The 23,539-nt window shown below is 37.8% G+C and overlaps 1 protein-coding gene across 1 annotated transcript in view; it reads left to right on the top strand.

Annotated features, from left to right (window-relative positions):
- Positions 1-23,539, top strand: part of disp3 (dispatched RND transporter family member 3) — a 146,561-nt gene that overhangs the window by 36,904 nt on the left and 86,118 nt on the right. Inside the window, exons 5-14 of the mRNA XM_089119299.1 lie at positions 3,816-3,950; positions 4,038-4,198; positions 6,064-6,203; positions 8,149-8,237; positions 9,643-9,807; positions 13,073-13,234; positions 16,793-16,924; positions 18,885-19,021; positions 20,031-20,204; positions 20,368-20,494. Coding sequence (XP_088975425.1) covers positions 3,816-3,950; positions 4,038-4,198; positions 6,064-6,203; positions 8,149-8,237; positions 9,643-9,807; positions 13,073-13,234; positions 16,793-16,924; positions 18,885-19,021; positions 20,031-20,204; positions 20,368-20,494 — 1,422 coding nt within the window. The remainder of the gene's footprint in view (positions 1-3,815; positions 3,951-4,037; positions 4,199-6,063; positions 6,204-8,148; positions 8,238-9,642; positions 9,808-13,072; positions 13,235-16,792; positions 16,925-18,884; positions 19,022-20,030; positions 20,205-20,367; positions 20,495-23,539) is intronic.

Below are 23,539 nucleotides of genomic sequence, written 5' to 3' on the forward strand. Positions count from 1 at the left end.
GTCGGGAAGAGAAAGCTTCTTACCGACTTTTTTTTGAGGGGTAATTGTCTCTCTTTATATATCTTTCTACTTTATATCTACCCACACCATCGAGGCTTCTGTACTCTTTGCGTAAATTCGAAACATTTAGGCTTAAGTTACTTTTTCCCCCATTATTAATAGCCCTGGTTCTACGGGAGTGCTATCTCGACGGAAAGGGAGCGATCGTTGTGTGCTTTCTAATTTCCATTCAGAATTTATATAAAACTTGTTTTTCATGCTGCCAGGATCGGCCACGTAAACACAAAGTAAAATGTCTATTTTTCCGGCGTCCGACCCAAGCTCCTCGTTTAAGCAAAAGGTACGCTAAAAACAACGTGTTAACCATAAGCTTTTAAATACTCGACCTAGTTCCATTGCAACGGGAAGAAACTCCTGTAACTTCAGTGCCCATCCGTATCACGACAAGACAAGACGTGAAATAATCACGTTGGTCCACTTTGGAAAACGTGTAGATGTCACGGTTTAGTTTAAACTCAAAACCATAAATAGGGCTATACTGCCCTCTTGTGTCAAATTATATTTCTATATTTATTTTTCCAACAAATAAAACCAAGCCTGCAATAAAACCCCGTCCATACAAAAGTATCAAATATCAAACAAAAGTGGCCTAAACAATATTTCTTCAACCCGGTATCGTGACGTGAAATAATCACTTTGGTGCACTTTTGAAAATGCGTAGATGTCACGGTTTAAACCCGCTCAAACGTGAAACTTACACTTAAACTGAAACTTACCATCACGACCTATTGGTTTTCATTAAACTGTGAGAAAAATGGAATTTTGTTTTATTGACGATCACTGAGAAATGGTCTATTATTTAAAATGCAAAAAACATTTATTATTTTCAAGGTGAACAGGATTCATTTGCCTCGATCCACGCTGAAAAAAACGTCTAAATGTCACATTTTTAATGAAGCAGCCTATATAGTCCACTTTGGAAAATGTGTAGATGTCACGGTTTAACCCCCTCAAACGTGAAACTTGCACGTTTGCGTTAACACGCTCCAGTGGAGAGATATCCGGATGTTTATTCGCCTCTGCCATAACGACCTATTGGTTTTCATTAAACCGAGAAAATTGAATTTTGTTTTATTTACGATCACTGAGAAATGTTCTATTATTTAAAATGCCAAAAAAAAATAAATAAATATTATTTTCAAGGTGAAAATGATTCATTTGCATGGATCCACACCGAAGAAAACGTTTAAATGTCACATTTTTAATGAAGCAGCCTAATGAGTAAAATGTCTATTTTCTTGGGCGTCCCCCAGCTCCTCGTTTAAGCAAAAGGTACGCTAAAACAACGTATTACATCGACGTTAAACCACGTTAACCGTGTTAACCATAACCTTTTAAATACTCGACCTAGTTCCATTGCTTAGCAACGGGAAGAAACTCCTGCAACTTCAGTGCCCAACCCGTATCACGACAAGACGTGAAATAATCACGTTGGTCCACTTTGGAAAACGTTTAGATGTCACGATTTAGTTTAAACTCAAAACCATAAATAGGGCTATACTGCCCTCTTGTGTCAAATTATATTTCTATATTTATTTTTCCAACAAATAAAACCAAACCCGCAATAAAACCCCGTCCATACACCCTTGAAATCAACAGATTCAGTGGCTCAGTTGATGAAGCGTTGGGCTTTAATCAAGAAAACCTGAGTTCAATTCCCATACTTGCGTTAAATTGTTGTGATTATATCAAACAAAGTGGCCTAAACAATATTTCTTCAACCCGGTATCGTGAAAAGACGTGAAATAATCACGTTGGTCAACTTTTGAAAACGTGTAGATGTCACGGTTTAAATCCCCTCAAACGTGAAACTTACACTTAACACTTACCATCACGACCTATTGGTTTTCATTAAACCGAAAAAAATTGAATTTTCTTTTATTGACGATCACTGAGAAATGGTCTATTATTTAAAAAGCAAAAAAAAAAAATTTTTTTTTATTATTTTCAAGGTGAAAAGGATTCATTTGCCTGGATCCACGCCAAAGAAAACGTCTAAATGTCACATCTTTAATGAAGCAGCCTAAATAATCCACTTTGGGAAATGTGTAGATGTCAGGTTTTCATTAAACCGAGAAAAATGGAAATTTGTTTTATTTACGATCACTGAGAAATGTTCTATTATTTAAAATGCAATATTATTTTCAAGGTGAAAAGGATTCATTTGCCTGGATCCATCCCGAAGAAAACGTCTAAATGTCACGTTTTTAATGAAGCAGCCTAATGAGTAAAATGTCTATTTTCTTGGGCGTCCCCCAGCTCCTCGTTTAAGCAAAAGGTACGCTAAAAACAACGTATTACATCAACGTTAAACCACGTTAACCGTGTTAACCATAACCTTTTAAATACTCGACCTAGTTCCATTGCTTAGCAACGGGAAGAAACTCCTGTAACTTCAGTGCCCAACCCGTATCACGACAAGACGTGAAATAATCACGTTGGTCCACTTTGGAAAACGTGTAGATGTCACGGTTTAACTCAAAACCATAAATAGGTCTATACTGCCCTCTTGTGTCAAATTATATTTCTATATTTATTTTTCCAACAAATAAAACCAAACCCGCAATAAAAGCCCATCCAATACACCCTTTAACTCCTATCTTATTTCAGGTTAGGAAATCATATCGCTAGCATCAACGTTTCTGTCTAACTTTAGCTGCCTATTGTAACCGATGTCACTTTTCATCTCGCGAGCTTATACGGCTTTTAATCTGCTTTTTTTTTTAATAAAACATACACTGAAAATGGAGAATTAACATCGCAGTCATGTGATTTAGTCAGCTTGATTAACATTATTACAATATATTACTATTTAACACAGATGTTATTTGCTAATTACATAAACTATAAGCTCAATTCATTATTATAAATATATATTTAGTATATATATATATATATATATTTATAAATATATATTTAGTATAACATTTTTAAGCATATATATTTGTATGGTCCTCGAATGTGTTCAAATATTTCACCAGTATCAGCCTTTTCACAATTTATCACTCTGCATGTCTGTGTTTGCCCAACTTGCATTATTAAGTAAGTCAGTAGGTGGCGACAAGTGACTGTCTTTATGAGCGAACAATTTAACTTTAACTTAAAGGGTTAGTTCACCCAAAAATGAAAATTCTGTCAGTATTTACTCACCCTCATGTTGTTCCAACCCCGTAAGACCTTCGTTCATCTTCGCAACACAAATTAAGATATTTAAGATATTAAGATCGCTCCTGCATACAGTCCATAGGCTTCTTGAGGGACTGGCTCTTGCTGTCCCCGAAAAGTCATTAAAGACATCGTTAAAATAGTCCAAGTGACTACAGGGGCTCAATCTTAAGTTTATCAAACGACGAGAACACTTTTGTGCGCAAAAAAACAACAAAAATAACGACTTTATTTCGTTATTTTGGAGATGTATCATTGGAGATGATTAGTCACAAAATTTGTCATGCTTATTTGAGTTAAGAGAACTGATTGGGATGTTCTTTTAATTGTTATTCAAGCAATGTATTTATCGTGACCAACTCAACGCGTGTTGCCAACAGGAACGGTGTAGAGTGCCCTCTGGTGGACAAACTATACAACTCCAACACTCATGACATGGTTCAAGCGTGTTTCGTCCGTTTTTATCTTATTTATCGGCCATTTTAACTGCCGATACCGATAGTCTGGAAAATGCCTAATATCGGCCGATAATATCGGTCTGCCGATATATCGGTCTGGCTCTACTTCATATCCATTTTGTTTCTCCACAGTGTTTCTGACGTTCTTTGGCTTGGCCAGTATTGGTCTGAGCTGTCTCGTGGCGCTCTTCTTGTATCATGTGGCGTTTGGAGTGAAATACCTCGGCATTCTCAACGGAGTGGCAGCCTTCGTCATCATCGGCATCGGTGAGAATAATAAAAACCCATGAGCTTTCCACATTACAAATGAAAGTGTTCTTTTGTCTTACTGTCTCCCTCTGTCTCTCCTACTAGGTGTGGATGATGTGTTTGTGTTCATAAGTACCTTCAGACAGTCAGCCCACCTGACTTGTTCAATGCAGCGTATGATTTACACAGTAAAGACAGCCGGCAGAGCCACGTTCCTCACGTCCTTCACGACGGCGGCAGCATATGCCGCAAACACCTTCTCACAGGTGCAGTCAGCGGAGCAGGATAAACATGGCCACAAAATCAATTGTCAAAACAAAGATGTGCCAACATTTAGACCATGAAGACCACATTTACACTTTCGTAGGATTTTATTAAGTTCACTTACAATGCTACTCAAGGTTTCCTGCACCCAAAATAGTTGTATTTTAGTTTTTCTAAACCGTTTTCCACTTCTTTGGTGGTTGCAATTAAACTGGCTGGTTTTGCTGCTATACCTTTAAAGCTACACAGTGTGATTTTTACCCCCATCTAGCGGTGAAAAGGTATATGACCATCCAGTGAATATTAATTTCTGTCCCTCTCAATTTCCAATTTCGTTTTAACTCCTACGGTGGCCAGTGTAGTCCAAGATTAACATGGCTTCCAGTTCGACCTCGTCCATGAGTGTTAACTCAAACGTAAACGCGAAAGGGGAAACTTGAATTAACAGGTATGTCCCTCTTTGGCTATTGTACTTTCAAGATGGAGGGGCAACATGGCGACCGACATTAAAACACCTTACCCGTATGTACTTTCAATGGCATATTATACACTCACGAGAATACTTTATTACTTGAACGAAGCAAATATACATTAATGAGCACATATATTTTTGAAAGAACTAAGTGTTTTTAGGTAAGAATAAACTAAAAGAGTTACACAGTGTAGCTTTAAAATTTCGATGTAAATGACCTCTGTTATGATTGGCTAACTTCAGCGTACTAACGTAATTCATACTTATCAGAGTTAAAGGGCCCTGAAATCAAAATTTTAGTTTTTTAGCTTTTGGTATCAATATGTTTGCCTTAAGGTTATGAATAAGCTGGTGTGTTCCAAATTCAATGACAAAATTTGCTAACCTTACAGTCTCTCACTTCCGCTAAAGCGGACTTCAGCTTCTCATCACATCTTCTGTCCAATCAAATGCTCTCTAGAATCTGAAGCTCCACCCCCTATGCTATAAACACCACATGGCCAAAGCGGCCGTTGACACATGTCACAGAGCAATATGGGTTGGAGTGTCTGTTCGGTTGCTCAAACGCTCAAGTTTTAATCCGTTTTCCAACTATACGTCGGTTAAGAATGAAATGGCTAGAAATTTTTCAAACCTCTGTTATTGAATCAAACGCATCATCAGCGCTCGGATTCGCTTCCATGGTCCTGTCAAGTACGACTCGCGGTCTGTGAGGTAAACTAAATGCTATTGGCTATTTGAGATGGGGGAGGAGCCATTCAATTTTTCCCGCCTTAGCTTCCTGTTTCAGTGGAAATTACGTCAATGCATCATACAAAGCTGCGCGTTTCAAGGCACTTCAGTGGGCCTTTAATACACAGGCATACGTCGATGTGCTCATGGCCCGGCCGTGACATCAGTACCAAGAAGATTTTTACAAGGACCATCAATTTTTGACAATAATGTAATACAATTAATTAAGTAAAACAACATAAAAAGTAATGCTTTAGTCATGACCTGTGGCCCTTACATTCTGTATTAAGGGCTTTTTCTGCCATCAAAACAAGTTTAAGCTTTAAGTGGTGTGATTAAATGTGAACTTGCGGATTCGTACGTGACCTCCTACTTTGAAGCTCAGGATCTAACATCAATCAAAAAATAAACACAACTGATGTAATAAGCTGAAAGAACATGTAGAGCAGACAGTCAAACCTTTCTTTATCTTTAAAGAGAGGTCTTGTTTTATTCACGCCATGGGGCTTTTATGTTTCTGTCACCATCTCATGTTTATTCAGTAGCGTATTGACGTAATGAGAATCCCGCCGGTTAATTTATTTTAAAACATGCAAAGTGAAAAAAAAAAAAATCTGCCAACACCTGACGTGTGACCTTTATCTATTTTGCATGCGTCGTTAGATCCCGGCTGTTCATGACTTCGGTCTGTTCATGTCTCTCATTGTGAGCTGCTGCTGGCTTTGGGTGTCCATTCTCATGCCTGCTGCCCTTTGCATCTGGACCCAGTGTGGAGCTGCCCATGGAAACCCCTGTCCCAAATGGTAGAGTTTTATGTCTTTCCAAATGTCTTTTGAGGAAATGTGCATGTTCTTTTATCACATTAATCATTCAGTAAAGGTACAATTGCTTGACTCTCCTTCTTCTGTGGAATACAAAAGAAGATTCTAAGAAATGTCTATACAATGGAAGTCTATGGTGTCCAAAAAAAATTTGGCTACAAACATTCTTCAAAATGTATTTTATGTTCCGCAGAAGATAGAAGGACATTCACGTTTGGAATGAAATGAGGGTGAATAAAATTTCCTTTTTTTTTTGGATGGATTATGCTTTTAAAATCATAATTCACCAAGAAATGCAAGTTCTGTTATTATTAACATCATGTTGTTCCAAACCATGACTTTTTTTGTTCTGCGAAACATTTTTTTTTCACTCTTTTCCATGCAATTTCAGTATATTTAAAGTAGTAGTTCACTTTTTAAAAATACTTTTGCAGATAATTTAATCACCCCCCATGTCATCCAAGATATCCATGTCTTTCTTTCTTCAGCCGAAAAGAAATGAAGGTTTTTGATGAAAACATTCCAGGATTTTCTCCATATAATGGACTTCATTGGGAACCAAACGGTTCAAGGTCCAAATGAGAGTTTCAGTGCAGCTTCAAAACGACACCAGACGATAAATAAGGGTCTTATCATGACTCGAAAAAAGATTTATTCATTTTGATGAAAGGTTTTGAACAGGAACGCGCATCACAGAACAGGGCAAGAAAAGCATTTGTGCTTATAAAACTTAAACTTTGTTATTATTTTTTGAAATGAGCGATCATTTCGCTTGATAAGACCCTTATTCATCGTCTGGTGTCGTTTAAAGCCCTTTGAAGCTGCACTGAAACTCTCATTTGGACCTTGAACCGTTTGGTTCCCATTGAAGTCCATTATATGGAGAAAATCCTGGAATGTTTTCATCAAAAACCTTAATTTCTTTTCGACTGAAGAAAGAAAGACATGGATATCTTGGATGACATGGGGGTGAGTAAATTATCAGCAAACGTTTTTTTTTTTTAAAGTGAACTACTACTTTAAGGGCTCCATTAGGCTATTATAGATCTCCTACAATAGGTTTACATGCATCCAAGTTCAAAAAACACATTAATTTTATATATTTAATTATATACATTGTATTACATCTTTTCTCACAGTAAATGAAATGGTTTGAGAATTCAGTTTCTCTAAGCCCCTCCTTTCCGAGAGCCTGCATCTACACTGATTGGTCAGACGTCCAAGTCTGTTGTGATTGGTCGACCACTTATAGTCTGTTTCAGAAACCAATCGCTTGTTAACCATATCTGAATTTCAGCTCCGGATCTTCCTCAGCACTTGACACACAGTGATACGCACAACCTCATCCTTTAGAAGTGTAAAGTGGTTTTGCAGTGCAGAAAACGGCGTCTTCTCTACATGAACAACATAAACCAAACTCTTCCCATCTCAGCCACAACTACAGTGTTTGAGAGGGCGGGTCATATTAGACTGTTTTCGGGAAGCCAATGAAGTGTATATGGCATTATGCAAATTTGTTACATTGTTATATAGGTAGGAAACAGGAAGTGAGACTGGAATCAAATTTTGTTTCATGAACAAATCGTTACTTTTAGTTGATGTTTTAAATAATTAGTTGACCCAGTTCACAAAACAGGTCTGAATGATTTGTTCATGATTCAGACTGATCCAGTTCTCAAGCTAAATTCACAGACAGAGTAATCCATTGACAGCTTACTGGAGAAAAGGTTCATTGGTGAATAACATTTTTGCACAAATCATTTTATAGTTATTTAACATTGTTTTTCAAGACTGAAAACTTCAGTCCTCATTCATTGCAACTGCATGGAAAAGAGCGAAACATGGGCAAACTGATTTGGAATGACATGAGAGTGAGTGATTTTTGGGTGAATCATCCATTTAACACTGAGATTGTTAAATCTAACAGGTGGACCAAACTAACTAAACTGTCCACCAGCCCTAGTCCCCTCTCAGATGATGATGATGTTGCTCTAATAACTGTTGAACTGGAACCAGGTAAGGTTGACTTTATTTTGATAAAGATTACAAAGACAATTTGATATTTGGAATAATCTGCACCAATGAATCATTTACTATAAGACCATGTGAAGTAAGGAGGTAAATAGGGTCTATTTTAATTGCCCAATCATTAACATGGATTTTTTTATCACTTGAATGTCATGGTTCACTTATAACATTGATAAAGTTTTTGCACAAAAAGAAAACAAATATGCAGAAAAACAATTATTTTCAGCCTTTATTCTGACACTGTATGAAATGATTCGTTTTTAAGGGGCGGCTCCTTTAAGTCAGTAAACACCCACTGTTAGGATTGGCTAACGCCGCTGCATACAATCTCAAAAAAAAAAAAAGGTACAAAAGCTGTCACTGGGGCTGTACCTTTTCAAAAGGTACACTTTTGTACCCAAAGGCTGCATATTGGCACCTTAGTGGTACATATTAGCACCTAAAATGTACATATTAACACCTAAAATGTACATATTAGCTCATGAAATGGACATATTTGCACCTAAAATGTACGCATTGGCACCTAAAATGTACATATTAGTACCTAAAATGTACATATTTGTATCTAAAATGTACATATTAACACCTAAAATGTACATATTAGTACCTAAAATATACATATCAACACCTAAAATGTACATATTAGCACCTAAAATGTACATAGCACCTAAAATCTACATATCAACACCTAAAATGTACATATTAACACGTAAAATGTACATATCAACAACTAAAATGTACATATCAATACCTAAAATGTACATATTAGTACCTAAAATGTACATATTAACACCTAAAATGTACATATCAACACCTAAAATGTACATATCAACACCTAAAATGTACATATAAACACCTAAAATGTACATATTAACACCTAAAATGTACATATCAACACCTAAAATGTACATATTAACACCTAAAATGTACAAAAGTTTACCTTTTGAAAAGGTACAGCCAGTGACAGCTTTTGTACCTTTTTTTCTGAGAGTGTAGGAAACAGCATCAAAGACCGCTCAATATTGCATGTTAGTGTTTAGAAACATTATCCATAACAAAAACATAATTTACACACAAATCATTAATCATTTATGTATGGTTTGTGATGCAGCTGTTGTCAGATCAGTTGCTGCTTCATTTGTCAACAAAAGTGTCTTTGCGACACTGTTCCTCGTTTATAAAACAAAATGCTCCAAACAAACATATAATCATCCAATGCAATCTGGGACGCCATTAAAATACAGCACTCACTTATTTACGACTCTGGGATCCTTCTAAAGTCTGTACAGAGACGCAAATGAGCGGTTGAAACTTTACCTGAGTGTATGTCAAAAGATGACATGACACCTTGGTGCATTATCTCAAATTGCAAGATGTCTTGATTTCTGTCCAGGTGTGTGTGAGTCTGAATCGGATGCTGCCCTGCTGTCGCTCTCTGTAGAAGCTCCTTTGTCCGTGTCCTCTGAGGGCAGCGTGGGAGTTGTCAGCGCACACCTTCAGAGGCTCCTGAGACACTGGGTGGCAGAGCCTGTCGTCGACAAACGGAAAACTATCATAGGTCAGTAACATTTTGTGATAATTAGGAATATTTGTGGTTATCTTAAAAGACGTGATGTTCTTTCACAGACTGTTCTGTTCTGGATTTGATGTACTGTATGTCACTCACAAAACTGCCAAGAGCTGGCGGGAACCTTCCACTCCGGATGGTTTATATGCTACTTTCTGAAGTTGTGGTGCACAGGCTTTTATCTTGGGTTCAGACAGAAGCACAGGCTTCTGTCTGAACCAAAGTATTGTACAATTAGGGTACAATAAATGCTTTAGCTGAAAATCCAGTTGCTTGATTTGCTTACATCTGTGAGTTTCATGTTAAATATATTATATACGATTTTAATTTGAGACATTTGATGGCATGTAAAAGAGATATCCTTGAGTGCACCTCACTTTGTGTGCAGTGCTACAGTACTTCAGATTTTAGAGCCCGACCGATAAAGGATTTTGAAGGCCGATACCGATACAAATATTTTGGGGTTTTAAAATCCGATATTCCGATATATCGGCCGATATTTTATTTATTTATTTATTTATTTATTTTTTAAACTGGAGATGATTAGTCACAAATTTTGTCATGCTTATTTGAGTTAAGAGAACTGATTGGGATGTTTTATTTTATTTTTAAAATATTCATTTATCGGCCATTATAACTGCCGATACGGATAGTATGGAAAATGCCTAATATCGGCCGATAATATCGGTCTGCCGATATATCGGTCTGGCTCTATCAGATTTACTCACATCACATAAAAAAATCTTTTGTTATTTTGCCCTTGTGAAAAAGAAGAATAATTTAGCAATTAAATATATATAATATATTTTTATATTTGGCTACATGGATAGTTCCTGGCCAAAATAAGCTGTTAGGAATTTACTATTCTGTTCACTGCAACCTGTAATATCTATTCTCTCTCTATATATAGTATGTATGTTGAGTATGCAAATTTTGGGTATGCATAAAATGATTGGATGACTTACCACACTTGTCAAAATGTGCTGTGTGCAAATAAGCATGGGATATCATATAGCGCAGTGTAAATGTGCAGTGTGATGGATGAACCGATAATATCAGCTACATCTCTTTCTTGACTCAGACTGCCAAATGTGGAGACATTTTTTATAGGCTATAATAACTAGACACCGTTTATTGAATTACACATGCAATGCAATGAGGTCATGTGACTTAATGTTTGCATATTAGTGCTTGGATTATTGTAGAATAATGTTTATACTGATTTGCTTATTATTTAAAAAAATAGTTTGCATTATATAATACATACCGTGCTGTTTTAATGCAGGCTATTGCATTCTGCTTGCTGCATACTGCATAACACTGTGCCCCTTTCTTAAAATATTAGTCAAGTGAAGAACATTTACAGATAAACGTTAAAAGTTTTCTTTTTTATAGCATTTTTAATACAATTTTGTGTAAACGTCCTTTTGGCAGTTTGATGAAATGATCAAGTCACGTGCATTGCGGGATGCAGTGCTGATGAAGTGTTCTCTGGTTGTTTACTGCGTATATCAAGTACATTATTTAGATATTCTATCCATAACCTACTATGCAAAAAAATAATGTGAGTAGAATGCTGTAAATATCTTACCAGAAGTGTTGTTATTGTTAACTAAAACTATATTGGCAACTAACTGCATTATGTATTATTTATTTTGACTCATGTATTATGTATTAATTTGCTTGTTTTTCTGCTTTGAGTATAAGCAAGGCGCATTGCTAATTAAATTTATTTTTATTATTAATAAAAATGACAAAAGCACACAACAAAATGACTAAAAGTTTAGCTGAACAAATACAGTAGTAATATAAATAATACTACAACACTCTCAGAAAAAAAAGTACAAATAACACAGTCTCATCCCAAGACGTCATATAACTGACGCTTTTGACCATACATCAACATCCGCCGTTTTAGGGTACTCTTAAACTTCGGTTAGATTGCAATCCTGGGGCGTCATCCAACTGACGCTTTACCTTTAACGTCAGTTAGGTGACGGGGTAGGTTTAGGTCTGGGGTAGGGTTAGGATTAGATAGCGTCATCTAACCGACGTTTAAGGGTACCCTAAAACGGCGGATGTTGACGTATGGTCAAAAACGTCAGTAGTATGAAGTCTTGGGATGAGACTGCGCTGGTACAAAAGCTGTCACTGTGGCGGTACCTCTTCAAAATGTACACTTTTGTACCTAAAGGGTGCATATTGTTACCTTAATGTACATATTAGCACCTAAAATTTACATAGTAGCACCTATAATGTTCATAATAGCACCTAAAATTTACATATTAGCACCTAAAATGCACATATTAGCACCTACATTTCCATTTTAGCACCTAGAATGTACATATTAGTACCTAAAATGTAGATAATAGCACCTAAAATGTACATATTAGCAACTAAAATGCACATATTAGCACCTATATGTCCATATTAGCACCAAAAAATTACATGTTAGCACCTAAAATGCACAAATTAGCACCTAAAATGTACATAGTACCACCTAAAATGCACATATTAGCACCTAAATGTCCATATTAGCACATAAATGGACAAAAGTTTACCTTTTGAAAAGGTACAGCCCCAGTGACAGCTTTTGTACCTTTTTTTTTCTGAGAGTGAATAACAATGATATTTACTTTCTAACTAAATCAGGATTGTCTATTTAAATTTAAAAATATACCTTTACAAGAACTAGAAGAATTGTTGATTAAACAATGCTTACACAGGTATAAAAGTCTGATAAATGATTATCCAAAAAATGAACAAAGAGTATATTAAAGAGTACAGTACTCGTGAGCTTATGTACACACAATTTGTGCATGAGTAAGATGAAAGATTTCCTTGCTGTTTTGCTTCAGACTCCCTGTAATTAGTTTCTTATTCTCAAGGTCAGTCTATTCACAGTTTACACAAAAGAGCTATGAAATGCATCTCTAACGTACAGTATGTGTCTGCGACAGTGCAATTAAGCTTGTATTAGCATGATGGAGTGTACCAAGATATTTCAACAAATGCCTATTGTGTATATGCATATTTATGCAGCTGTATGCATGTCAATACGCTAAATTAGAGCCAGGTTTCTCCCAGTCCACCACTGCTCTTTCCTCTTATTAGGTGAGCAGCCTGAGCAGTGTTGAAACAACAACAGTATAATTATAGACTTAATACCGTCATGCATAATGTAGCAGGATGCATTTAAAACCCAGCGTTAGCTTGTTGTGATAAACATCCTCCCCCGTCCTGTCTGGTTTTTCAGGTGTGTATGTTCTGGTTCTGCTGGGCTCGGTGTGTTGCTGTTGTCTCCTGCGGCCGGCCAGTCACGCGCCTGTGCTGTTCCACAGAGACACCAACCTGCAGAGACTGCTGGACCTGCGCAGTAACCTGAGCGCTCAGGGGATCGCCTGCCATATGTGCTCGGGTGGGCCTTCTAAACAGTGCAGAGCGCTCTCGTGGGTCATGGAAAACGATCGCTTGACTCATTTGCGCTGCCTTATTTAATTAGACTACAAATTTTCTGCTCGTGGCAAGATACAGTAGATGAAGGCAGCGGGCAATGAGCCGAAACTTAAGTAGAGACAATATTTGGGTGTCAGGAAAGCTTTCATCAATAAGCCATTACGTGAGGAATAATATCTGCTTTGCACCAGGGTCTAGTGTCACCCACAAGGGCTTCATTTTTTTGTTGTTGTGATTGGCTGACTGTACATTATTTATCACACACTAGCTTAGGAAGAAATAGGTTTTTTTATAACAATGATCAATTTTGCTGTTTAGCAAAGATATTCAAGACCAGAATCAATTATCCTATGTAACAAAAACATTACAATGCTGAAACTAGTTGTTGCATATTCAGTCATAAATATATTAAAACGTAAGTTTCCACATTGAAAATCTGAGATTCAAAATCTTGGATGGATTTTGAAATATGTAAAAAATTAAATGTTATTTTTTGTTCCCCACTTAATTTCCCATCTTGTTTCTCTATAGAGTGCCGAAGTGATGACGACACTTTGTAGGACAACTCGGAAGCTAGCGGCGCATGGGTTCCCGCTCGGTCGAAAAGCAATGCATTTTCCCCATAGACTTTTGGAAAACCGCAAAAAAATAAGATCTGTGTTTAACAAAGGGTTATGACCCTTACACGTTTTGTCTAGCAAGATAATCTTTACAAGGTAATCCAAAATGTATACATTTTGAAGCCTACTGTATATAAAGATTTTAAAAAACACAATCAGACACAATAAAGTTTAAAAAACCACAAGCAGGTTATAACTGTGTGTTCGATGTCATAGATCAAAACCTGAAAATATTTAGAGGCTCTGTTCACCACAGACCTTATTTCAAACCCATTCAAAAATCCCATAGGCTTTAGAGCGAGGGAACCGTAATGCTAAAATGCTAACTCACTTCCACGTTTTGGCCTACAAAGTGACGTCATAACTTCGGCACTCTATATCCTGACAAAATAAAGTGGCAAACTGGCCCAAAAGTATACACTGTATGGACAAAAGTATTGGGACCCTTGACAACTACACCAAGAGAAACTGTAATGATACTGCATTCTAAATCCATTCATTCATTGATAAAGTGAGATTTTAGGCTATGTTTACACGGAAACGATCTGAAGAGAAAACGCAAAAGTGGCGTTGCGTTATCACTTTTTATTCTGCGTTTAGACGAGCGTTTTGGGTGGGAAATCCGTGTGCATATGGTGACGCAAAAGTGTGTGAAATTCGATGTAGTATGCACTCCAGGCGGCTAGGTGGCGATGTGGAGCACTGCCACACAACAACACCAAGTCCACGCGCCTGCACACAACCTTCACTGTTTAGCAGACTTTTGCGTTTTCACCCTTTAGACGGGTGGAGCGTTTTTAAGATTTCCACTCTGGAGGGTGGTTTCACTTTTTTTTTGCATTTTTAAGCCCCAATAGCGCCGTCGCCGTGTAAACAAAAGGCAAATCCGATAAAATATTTTCACGTTTTCACCTTAGAGTGGCCTTCTATTGTGGGTAGCCTAATAGGCACACCCATGCAATAATCAGCATCTTGATATGCCACACCTGTGAGGTGAATGGTTTGTCTCGGCAAAGGAGAAGTGCTCACTAACACAGATTTAGACAGATTTGTGAACACTGTTTGAGAGAAATAGGCCTTTTGTGTACGTAGAAAAAGTCTTAGATCTTTGAGTTCAGCTCGTGAAAAATGGGGGCAAAAACAAAAGTGTTGTGTTTATAATTGTGTTCAGTGTAGATGTCTAAAATGAGAATTTGAGAAATATGGGACTAGCTTGAGTTTATTGCTCAGCCCTATTTGTTGAACTGCGAGAGGCGTCATCTCTCACCTAAGCTTACGATACTCCTACATCTCATGTCATGCGTAGGTCACTCTTCGACCAGAACTCGACTCTCTTGTGAACTGGGCTGGCATACGGCCCTTACCAGAAGCTAGTGATTACTGCCAGTGATTAAGTTGTAATTATGGATATTTTTCGCTTCGCTTCAGAAGGTCTTTATTTTCCCCCTGGAGCCGTATGAATTACTTTTATGATGGATGGATGCGCTTTTTAGGCTTCAAAATCGAGGGTACCATTCACTCCCATATTATAAAGCTTGGAAGAGACAGGATATTTTTTTATATAACTATTGTGTTTGGCTGAAAGAAAAAGTCATATACACCTAGAATGGCTTGGGGGTGAGTAAATTATGGGGTATTTTTTGAGTGACCCCCCCCCCCCCACACACACACACACACACTCACACACACTCTCGGTGACTTTATGTGGTCAGAGTTGTTGCTGTTCCTAAATGCTTCCACTTTTTGATAATCCCATTTACAATTGCCCTCGGAGTATCTAGCAGGAATGATATTTCACAAACATCCTATCATAATAACACGCTTGAATTCACTGAGCTCTTTAGAACGACCCATGTTTTCCCACTAATGTTTGTAAATGGAGATTGCAAGGCTAGGAGTTTGATTTGACACATTTTACACATGTGGCAATGAGATTGAAACACCATAATGCATTAATCAAGGGGTGTATCCCAATACTTTTGTCCAAATAGTGTATTTCTAACTTTTTGAGTATGTCCAATCAAGGTCTGGGGTCAGTAAGATTTTAATTTTTTTTTAAAGAAATAAATATTTTTAATTCAGCAAAGATGCATTACATTGATCAAAAGTGACTGAAAAGACTATTAAGAATATTGAAGGAGTAGTTCACTTTAAAAAAAACAAACTTTTGCTGATAATTTACTCACCCCCATGTCATCCAAGATGTCCACGTCTTTCTTTCTTCAGTTGAAAAGAAATGAAGGTTTTTGATGAAAACATTCCTGGATTTTCTCCATATAATGGACTTCAATGGGCACCAAATGGTTCAAGGTCCAAATGAGAGTTTCAGTGCAGCTTCAAAGGGCTTTAAACGACACCAGACGATGAATAAGCGCCTTATCTAGGACCCTTCGAGTCATGACTCGAAAAAAGATTCGTTCATTTTGTTCAGTTTGAACAGGAGAGTCACGAACGTGCATCACAGAACAGAGCAAAGCGAGCATTTGTGCTTATAAAACTTAAACTTTTATATAAATTTTTTTAATGGCCAATCGTTTCGCTAGATAAGACCCTTATTCATCGTCTGGTGTCGTTTAAAGCTCTTTGAAGCTGCACTGAAACTCTTATTTGGACCTTGAACCGTTTGGTTCCCATTGAAGTCCATTATATGGAGAAAAATCCTGGAATGTTTTCATCAAAAACCTTAATTTCTTTTTAACTGAAGAAAGAAAGACGTGGACATCTTGGATGACATGGGGGTGAGTAAATTATCAGAAAAAGGTTTTTTAACTCCTTTAAAAATTTAAACACTAGTACTAATGCTAATACTACAATGGTTCATGCCTAAACAATTCCACTCACTAGCTCTATATTTGAGCTGTATATCAGACTGACATGTCTGACCTCTCTGTGTCTCTCAGGTGTTTTTATGGAGCGACCTCATAATCTTCACAGTGCTGCTGATTTCACAAGCTCTACCTCAGGGAACCATCCCACAATTCCCTCAAACCGGTCCAAACCGGCATCCAACAGCACCGCACAGACGCTCGCAGGTTTGTTTCTCTGCTCTTCTGGGAGGAATGGGTGGAAAAACACTGACACCTGTTTTATCAAAACTTAATCATTCTTTGAAGCACTCCCTGCTGCAAAAACCAGGTCATGCTGTACCAGCGAAAGGTTGTCAAGCTGGTAAACCGAGTTCAGAACATGGGTTCATCTGCTCACCCCACCAGCTTAGTTAAGGGCTTTTACTGGCTCTAACCAGGTTGGCCAAGATGGAGAGTGGTTTGCAAGATTTTTTTGTGTCCAGCATTATCCAGGCCAAATCTTGGTTTGCAAGATTTTTTTGTGTCCTAACCATTATCCAGGCCAAAACCATTAAATAAAATATGTTATTCTCTTCTTCACTATGGTTTTACGTCATGTGCCATGCCAGAGCACACTCTAAACAAAAATGGTGCTATATAGCACTAAAAGTGGTTCATTGGCTTGTAATCATAGGGGAACCACTTTAAGTGCCATCTTTATCAAATGGTGCTATGTAGAACCATAAGAGGTGCAATAAAGCACCTTAACCACCCCAGAGAACCGCTGAAGAACCAAACTGGGCCTAACAGGTTCTTTAAACAGGTTCTATATAGCACCATGACCACAGCAAAGAACCCCTCAAGAACCTTTTTTTTTTAGAGTGTAGATGTGACGTCACAAACTACCTTGTAACCAATCTGGTCAACATGTGATCGTCAACGAGTGGATCTTTGAGTCAGTGGAGGTGGGGCTCATTTGCATATTCATAGAATTGCTTATACTAAATGAGGCAAGGGTGTAGAGTTACATTCAAGCTATTTTAAAGCAAACAAAACGTTTCAATATGTCATTTTGGTGATCAAATTTTAAGGGATAATATTAATTGAACTACAGCGGGACTTGGTAAATGGACTGCATTTATATAGCGCTTTCACAGACCCAATGGCCTCCAAAGCGCTTTACAATTTGACTCTCATTCATCCATTCATACACTCATTCACACCCACCGACGGCGGTGTCAGCCATACAAGGCGCCATCCAGCTCGTCGGGAGCAGGTGTCTTGCTCATGGAAACCTTGACACTTGTTCAGGTGGAACCGGGGATTGAACCACCAACCTTTCGGTTTGCAGCCTATCCCTATTGCAACTAACCTAAGACAAAGTCCCTTTCAGGGAATAGTATAGAAATTCTGTCACCATTTACTCATTACATTTACAAAAAGTAAAATCTGTGTGAATTTCTTTCTTCTGCTGAACACAAAAATATAATTGTATGAATATGGGTAACCAAACAGTTGATAATCCCCTTAAACTATGGAAGCCAATGGTTACCCATATTCTTACAAATATCTTCTTTTGTCTATATTCCCACAAGTAATTAACTTAATGTGCCGTGAAAACCAATGTTTGGATGTTCTCTTACCTGAAATGGATTTTTGAAACCCAAAAAGTCTATTATGCAGTCTTTCCTCCAGAACAGTGGCTGCAGTATCTAATTGAAGATATTTCTTTTTGAATCGCCCCCTTACCAGTCGTAAAAATCTTTTTGGGAGGACCGTGTCAGCGGCAACATGTTCATATAAAACATCACTGCTTTTAACGAGGCACACGCAGCTCTCTCACATTGAACTCTTCTCCTGTGAAATCACAAAAGAAAATGCAAACAAACGCACCCCTTGTTGATCTACATCCACTACATGCTGTTGCAAGTTTTATTGGTTTATAAAATAATCTATTAAATCCAAATTAACGTTTTGTGTCCATGTCTATTAGTTTTAAGGTCATAAATGCTAGTGCACTCATAAACATTGACACAATTTTGTTTAAATACAGTATATGGCTAATGAAGGGTCAAGGGTTGAACTAAGTTGATAAGTTTTCGTAAAAAAACATTACTTTAGACCTCAAGGCACTACCTTTTCACAGTTTAGGGTTGCCATGATTGTTTTATTGTTTTTGAAATAAGTCTCTTTTAAAATTCTGCAGGTGGTCTCCTTACTGTCTATGTGTTTATACTGGAGGTGGGCTCTGCTGTTCCTCTATATCGCTATTCTCTCAGTGCCAGTGGACCTGCACCTTGGCAAGCATCATCGGCCGGGCACGGGGATGTCCCATTCTTTCAGGTCTGTATGGCCACACACACACACACAAACAACAGGATTGCGTGCTGTTCGGGAGAGAGCTGAGATAAAATTACTTCCTTCATATGTAACCGTTCTGCTCCTGAATATTAGTTAGATTTGAATTAAAGGGATAGTTCACTTTGAAATTATTTTTAGTATGTTTCAAGGGCATCCAAGATGTAGGTGTCTTTGTTTCCACAGTATTTTCAATTTTGATAATTTTTAGGTCAAACCGTTCTTGTCTGTCAGTCATATAATGGAGGTCTATGGTCACCACCTCAAAGAGCATGCACAGAGAAGTCCAAATTAAACATGATTGAATGACTCGTAAATGTAAGTACACATTGATGGCCTAAGACACGAAACGAGCGGTTTGTGTGAGAAAACTAACAGTATTTATATCGTTTTTACCTCTTTACCTTGCTTTGTGTTGTTATAGTTGGAGTGGCTCTTGTATTTTTAGATCTATAACTTTATCGTGATCATCCTTGGTGTGAACGGGCCTTAACTAATGAAGTTTCTCTGTTGTGCAACTGTTGAATCTCTCCGAATTCCTCTTCCTGTCATTCCAGTTCAACACTGTGAGCCGAGGTCAATTCAATTATATTTAGGCGAATGAACTGGGGAAAAAGCTCATTATTTTACATTTACATTTACACACAGCGGCTTGCATGATTGCCAGTATATTTATTATACTAAGCAAAGAAAAAGAAACAGTGTCGAGAGAGACAGCTGTGACAAGCCGTTTTCTTGAAAACATAATTGTGGTTGGCAAATGTGTTTTTCACATTGCGTATTACTTCACTGCTCAGACAAAAACCATTACCGCCTGTTTGCTAATGCCTCAGAGCAAAAACAAAGCTTTCAATGTACACAATCTATTGCGACGCCTTGGGATTTCCATCAGTCCTGGCGTGTGTTTGCATCACCTCAGCACGCTTCAATTGCCCTTATAGCCCCATTCCATCTGAGCTGACAAACTCTGATCGATGTGTTGTCACGGTAACAGGCCTACAGCAGTCCCCATAGCAACTTCAGCACGCGGATGACCGTGTGTGTGTCTCACGCCTATCACCCCCGCCCTCGCTGGATGCTCACACTGCGGTCATGTGACGGCAGCCGTCGCTGGAGATCAGAGTTTGAGTTCTACGTGGCTTCGGTTGAGCAGCAACACAGCAGGCGAGTGTGATGTTCACAAATGAGCCGCGGCTGATTGAAATCGTTTTTATTGTGCAACATTTAAGCGTATAGTCCTCTGTGCCCCGTTTGAACAAATAAAAATGATCTTGGGTTATAATAACCCAGTAATTGATCTCCTGTTTGTGTATTTTTTTTTTGACAGGAAGCTGTATTTTGCCCAACACACCAACAGCCCGTACCCCAGTCGTGTGTGTGAGGGGCCTCCGGGGTGTGTGTTCAGCTCTGGGCCCGATGGACCCACTCAGGGCAGCTTTTACGCCCCACTTCCTGCTGGTACATGCATGGTTTAAAATGTATTTGAAGTTGTGCATAATTTAAGGTTGTGGTAGAGCATCCCCTTGTGAAAAAGAAGTGCGCTTAACTAATGACTCTTTTTCTCAACATAATTATGTATACTGTTTTTAAAAGTGCATTTTGCAATACTGTCAAATTTAAAGTCTTACCTGCAGCTTTTAGTGGGCAGGAGTTATAGAGAGCCTAAGTCCCGCCCCTCTGCTTCCGGCTCATGGGACCCTATTTCGGAAAAAATATGAATGGTAGTCAATGGCGAGAGACAACTTATCTTTTTATTCCGTCTGAACTGTGCCCTGAATTACACATATGATGTTTGTCAATTTAAAAGATAATTCTGAAAGTCAAAAACGTGGCAGTTTGTCATAAAACAGAAGAGTAACATTTAGTTTTATGTGGAAATCGCTTAATGAACTACATCTCATGGGAAGCGAAACAACGAGCGAGGTCCGCTACTCGTGTGCGCGCAGTCTGGTACAAAACACTCAGGCATGACGGCGTAACGTTACGATTATAACGTAAGACTATAGAAACAATGACAGACATTAGCCTCAGTAAAGTTAGCTTCATTCATTGAGAGAAAATGTGCGCCTTTGGGGTTTGTAGTCTTTGTAATTACGTATTTTCACGGTCTTATACCTCAACGGTTTTACATCAAATTGCGACTTTCTTTACTTTAAAATGTATCTTTTAAATTGACAAACATCATATGTGTAATTAAGAGCACAATTCAAACTAGATACAAATATTTGTTGTCTCTCGCCATTGACTACCATACAATATTTTTCCGAAATAAGGTCCCATGGTGGTCGACCGGAAGGGGGGGGGGGGATTTAGGCTCTCTATAGACACATTAGAGCGATAAAGGAACATGGCACAGACAGCAACATAGTGTCGGCCCACATCCGGCCCACATCTGGTAGGCCTACGTGCTGAATCCAAATCTACCAGATGTGACCCTGATCTGGGCCGACACTATGTTGCTGTCTGGGGGACGAATGAGTAACAAAGAGCGGGACCTGCTTGATGTTACAAAGACTTATTAAAAGTGCAATGTGCCGCAAAAGAGAACTTGTATTCAGTATCCGCACACTCTTTCTGGGCACAGCTAAGTGGTCAAATACGCACAAAAATGTTCAAATCTGAGTATTCTCGTAAACATGCTAGGTTTATGTTTTGAGTGAAGGTAAACAGAAGGGAGAATTTGATGTGTGCTAAAAAATTGTGTACATACTTCTTAAAGTGACAGCAGCCTAATATACTGATGCTGTCTGTGTCCTTAATCAAACAACAAAAGAATAAGAGAAATTCACTCACAGCTCTTGACTTTGAACTTTTGCAGCTTTAAAGCAGCACTATGTCATTTTTTCAACCTTTATAATATTTTTACAAAACCCTGGGGATGGTACATCGACGTACAATAGGTTGAATGACAGGTCTGCCATAGCCTGACAGTGTCTGTATCGCTTTTACTGGCACTCTGTAACTTCGAGGTGCGGGTAGGAAACCGAACACAAAAAGAACTACAAAATTCGACTGGTTACCGCATACATCACTTCCCCCACTTCCTCAAATTTCGACTCGAGAGCCCAACAAGCTTTTTTTTTTTTTTTAACCTCTGTATGTTGTCATGGCTGAAGCAGCAAGTAAAACCAAATGTGAAGTGCGTCAGAATCAGTTTACTGTTGGTAATGTGTTGTGTCCGCATCCAGTGTAGACTGCATTGCTTTCTTTTGAGGGGGCTTAACACACTCAAGCATCCCCGTAGAGCCGGGAAGGGCAGCTCGCGCCAGCTTGAGATGTGAAAGTATACTGATTACCGAGTTTGGTAGGGGCTACATTCTTGCAAGTAAATAATACATGATTAGATGGACAAAATAATCAGGATAACTATCCTGTGTCTGCACTGCAGGCTGATAGTCATGTTTGTTATTTATTTTTCTGGTGAAAGTGTCTTGCCTCAGACTATAATGAAATCGATTTTTCAAATTTGCAGATTCATCTATGGTTGCTTGATATTATAATATTGACGATATGGCTATTATCTACCAACAAACATTGAATTGAATTAGCATATCCATTATGTAAAATAGTAGCCAATAGGCTAACGTTACTACGGTATAAAGACGCTGGCTTGTAAACGTGAGCTACGCAATCTTTTGACATTTGAAAAAATAAAGCCCATGAAACTATATTCATATGACATGCTGAAATATATGCCAATGTACCAGTGATGGAGACATTTCACACTCAAAGCTGGAGTCTGTCCAAGATTGAGAACTCCTTCCTTCTGCAGAGTTCGAGGGTATTTTTTTTTTTTGTATATATTTTTTTTTATAACCTTTATTTTACCAGGAAGGAAGCACATTGAGATCTTTTACATTAGCATCCTGGCCAAAACTGACAGACGTTTGAGTGTAACAAATAACATCCAACAATACATACACATAATGCCCTTTCACACCAAAAGTGAAATGAATAAGCCTCAGGCTGAAGGAAATGCAAATTCATGCCTGTAAAGTTGAGGGCGCAGCTCAAATAAATGCATTTAAACACATTTAAAGTCATTTTTCACTTATTATTATAGTTGAATTGGATCATCGAATAAATGTACTAAATTGCAACTTCATCGTTACAAATGTGTAATTACAGATATATTTAAATAAATGATATAAAAGTTTCAATAGAAATTATATTAAAGTATATTTTAGTTTACCATAAATGTTTATCAGTGTGTTCAACATCCATATTTCACAGACAATAGAAGTAATTATGAAATTTCTTGTAAAGATGAACTCTAGTGCTTTTTTGATCCACTCAAGTTGGCCTTAAGTACAACTAATTACATTTAATATAATTTTTAAATAAAATACATTTGAATTTCATTGTAATTACCTTGCAAATAAGTGTCCAAAAGCATTGCATTGAGTTTGCAATGAATTTAAGTATGTATACTTTTATTATGGTAAACATTATTTCTGCATTAAAAAAATATTTTTAAGTGTACTTCTTTTTCACAAGGTTGAT

This window comes from Pimephales promelas, chromosome 14 (genome assembly GCF_988280905.1).
Source record: "Pimephales promelas chromosome 14, fPimPro1.hap1.1, whole genome shotgun sequence".
Lineage (NCBI taxonomy): Eukaryota > Metazoa > Chordata > Actinopteri > Cypriniformes > Leuciscidae > Pimephales > Pimephales promelas.